Source organism: Mastomys coucha, unplaced genomic scaffold (assembly GCF_008632895.1).
Source record: "Mastomys coucha isolate ucsf_1 unplaced genomic scaffold, UCSF_Mcou_1 pScaffold22, whole genome shotgun sequence".
Lineage (NCBI taxonomy): Eukaryota > Metazoa > Chordata > Mammalia > Rodentia > Muridae > Mastomys > Mastomys coucha.
Genome location: NW_022196905.1, coordinates 131,645,137 through 131,648,278, shown reverse-complemented (window position 1 = coordinate 131,648,278; position 3,142 = coordinate 131,645,137). Strand labels below are relative to the sequence as shown.

At 48.5% G+C, this 3,142-nt stretch overlaps 1 protein-coding gene across 3 annotated transcripts in view; it reads left to right on the top strand.

Moving 5' to 3' along the window:
- Pcolce (procollagen C-endopeptidase enhancer) overlaps positions 1-1,417 on the top strand; it is a 7,778-nt gene extending 6,361 nt beyond the window's left edge. For all 3 annotated transcript variants that reach the window (XM_031338382.1, XM_031338383.1, XM_031338384.1), the window contains 3 exons: positions 748-825; positions 922-1,092; positions 1,208-1,417. In XM_031338382.1, coding sequence (XP_031194242.1) covers positions 748-825; positions 922-1,092; positions 1,208-1,362 — 404 coding nt within the window. In that variant the 3' untranslated portion in view covers positions 1,363-1,417. The remainder of the gene's footprint in view (positions 1-747; positions 826-921; positions 1,093-1,207) is intronic.
- Positions 1,418-3,142: the final 1,725 nt, after the last annotated feature.

Genomic DNA, 3,142 nt, shown 5'->3' with positions numbered 1-3,142 from the left:
CATCCATCCATCCATCCATATATCCATCCATCCACCCACCCACCCATCTATCCATCCATCCATCCATCTAGCCATATATCCATATATCTACCCATCTATCCACCCATCTATTCATCCATCCATCCATCCACCCATCTACCCACCCATCTATCTATCCACCCATCCACCCACCCATCCATCCATCCATCCATCCACCCACCCACCTATCCATCCATCCATCCATCCATCCATCCATCCATCCATCCATCCATCTAGCCATATATCCATATATCCATCTATCTACCCATCTATCCACCCATCTATTCATCCATCCATCCATCCATCCACCCATCCATCACTCACTGCCTCCTGTCAATGTCTGGGACTGGTGTGGGGAAGCATCACTGGGTAGAACTCTGGGTTTACATCCATACAGCTGTTGTAATTTCAGATGTGATTAGGGAGAGCAGGATTTGCCTAGAGTTTCCCAGTGAGGACTGAGGGCATACGCTCAGAAGTAGAGCATTTCTAAAACTCTCCCGGAATAAGGGGCCGGAAGCTAAGCTAACTGTAGAGTGCCTGTCCCAGAATCCTCTAGTGAGGATCTGGGGTGTGCCTAGAATCCCCCAGTGAGGAGCTGGGGGCGTGGCTTAGCGGTAGAGCACCTGGCCAGCATGCACTGCAAATAAAGGAATAAATAGGGTGGCATGAGAATGGCCCTGCCTACTAGGTAGGCCACTCTCCACAGATAGTTCTGTCTCTTCCTAGATGCTCCCAGCATCAGTTGCCCAAAGCAGTACAAGCGCTCAGGCACCTTGCAGAGCAACTTTTGTTCCAGTAGCCTAGGTAAGACTCTATCCTGCCCTTCCAACTCCCTGTACCTTCACTGGAGCCCAGTCCTAGCCACCTGACTCTTCATCTCTCACCGACATCTTGCTACAGTGGTTACGGGAACAGTGAAGACCATGGTCCGGGGCCCAGGGGAGGGCCTCACTGTCACCGTCAGTCTCCTTGGTGCTTACAAAACGGGAGGACTGGACCTGCCTTCTCCGCCCAGTGGCACCTCCCTGAAGTTCTACGTGCCCTGCAGGCAGATGCCCCCCATGAAGAAAGGTAAGGCACATGGGAAATGGGAGTGGGTGCTGAGCACCCTGAAGGTATGGAGCTGTAAGGTCTGACCAAGAAGAGGCTTTGGCAAGGTCTCGACCCCACCCCTCCTCCTCTCCAGGAGCCAGTTATCTGCTGATGGGTCAGGTGGAAGAACACAGAGGCCCCATCCTTCCTCCAGAGAGCTTCGTGGTTCCCTACAGGCCCAACCAGGACCAGATCCTCAATAACCTAAGTAAGAGGAAGTGTCCCTCCCAACCTAGGACAGCTGCCTGATGTCCTAGCCAGATACAGCCTTAGTGCTTATCCAAATAAATGTTCCTTGACTCAGGAAGGGGTCGGATCTGAGTTTCAATGATTGGTGGGGGTGGGAGGCACATTTTGGATTTCAGAATACTTTTTCCTTGGGTGGTACTAAAGACTGACTGAACTCAGCACATACTAGGCACGTGCTTTATCACTGAGCAACATCTTCAGCACTTCAGAATACTCTTAAGAATATATGATAGAGGCCAGGTGGTGATGGTGGCACATACCTTTAATCCCAACATTTGGGAGGCAGAGCAAGTGAATCTCTGTGAGTTCGAGGCCAGTCTGGTCTACAGAGGGTATTCTAGGACAGCCAGGGCTACACAGAAACCAACCCTGTCTGAGAAAACAAAGAAACAAACAAAACATACAGTAGGGGCATGCAAGATGGCTCAGCAGGGAAAGGTACCCATTGCCAATCCTATAAACCTCAATTCACATTGTAAAAGGAGAGAACTGGCTCCTGTAAGATGTCCTCTCACCTCAATAAATGCATTGTGGTACACATGCAAATATAAAACATTAATAAAACAAAAGGAAATAAGGGGGCTGGAGAAATGGCTTAGCCAAGTGCTCACCATGCAAGCATGAGACTCTGAGCTTGAGTCCCAGCACTCACATAAGTAACCAAGCACAATGTAATCAGGTACCCGTGGTCCCAGCACTGGGCAGGGAGAGATAAGGGGATCCCTGAAACTTGTTGGCCAACTAGTTTAGCCCAGCGAGCTTCATGGTCAGTGAGAGACCCTGTATCCAAACAAGGTTGACTGATGGTAGGGCTGAAGGGCTAAAGGCACTTGCCACTAGGCCTGATGATGAGTTTAATGTCTAGGACTTAGACATGGTGGGAAGAAGAAGAGACTCTCACAAGCTGTCCTCTGACTTCCACACATGCATCATGCCATGTGTGCCCACAGACATACATATGTGCACCAAAAATAAAAATGTAAGTTTTATGCCAGGTGGTAGTGGCACATGCCTTTAATACCAGCACTTGGGAGGCAGAGGCAGGTGGGTTTCTGTGAATTTGAAGCCAGTGTGGTTGACAGAATGAGTTCCAGTACAGCCAGAGAAACCCCTTACAAAAAAACAAAAATAAATAAATAATAAATGAATAAAATATGTTCTAAAAATGAGAAATAAGGTGGAGAGCAATTGAAGAATACACCTACTGTTGTTGACTTCTGGGCACCATATTTACATAGATGTAAATATGAATGTAAAGTCTTAAAATCTTACCCCTCCCTCCATCTCAAAACCAAAACCAATCCCAACTAGAAGCTGAGTGTGTGCTGCCTGTAATCACAATACTTGAGGAGTGGAGACAAGATGATCAGGAATTCAAGGCCAACCTGGACTACATAGTAGTTGGAGGCCAAACTTGAGCTGTATAAGATTGAGTCTTGTGCTTTAAGAAGTTAGAGGAATGTAAGTTAGATATTGCCACCCCATTGTTCTGAGAATGGGGCCACTGAGATGGCTTGCTGCCATCAAGCCTGAGGACCTGAGTTCTGTCATCAGGACTCACATAGTAGAAGGAGAGCACCCACTCTTGGAAGTTGTCCTCAGTTTCCACAAATGCACTGTACACACACATAATAGGGCTGAAGAGATGGCTCAGTGGTTAAGACACTGGCTGCACCAGGCGGTGGTGGCACACGCCTTTAACCCCAGCACTTCGGAGGCAGAGGCAGGCGGTTTTCTGAGTTCAAGGCCAGCCTGGGCTACAGAGTGAGTTCCAGGACAG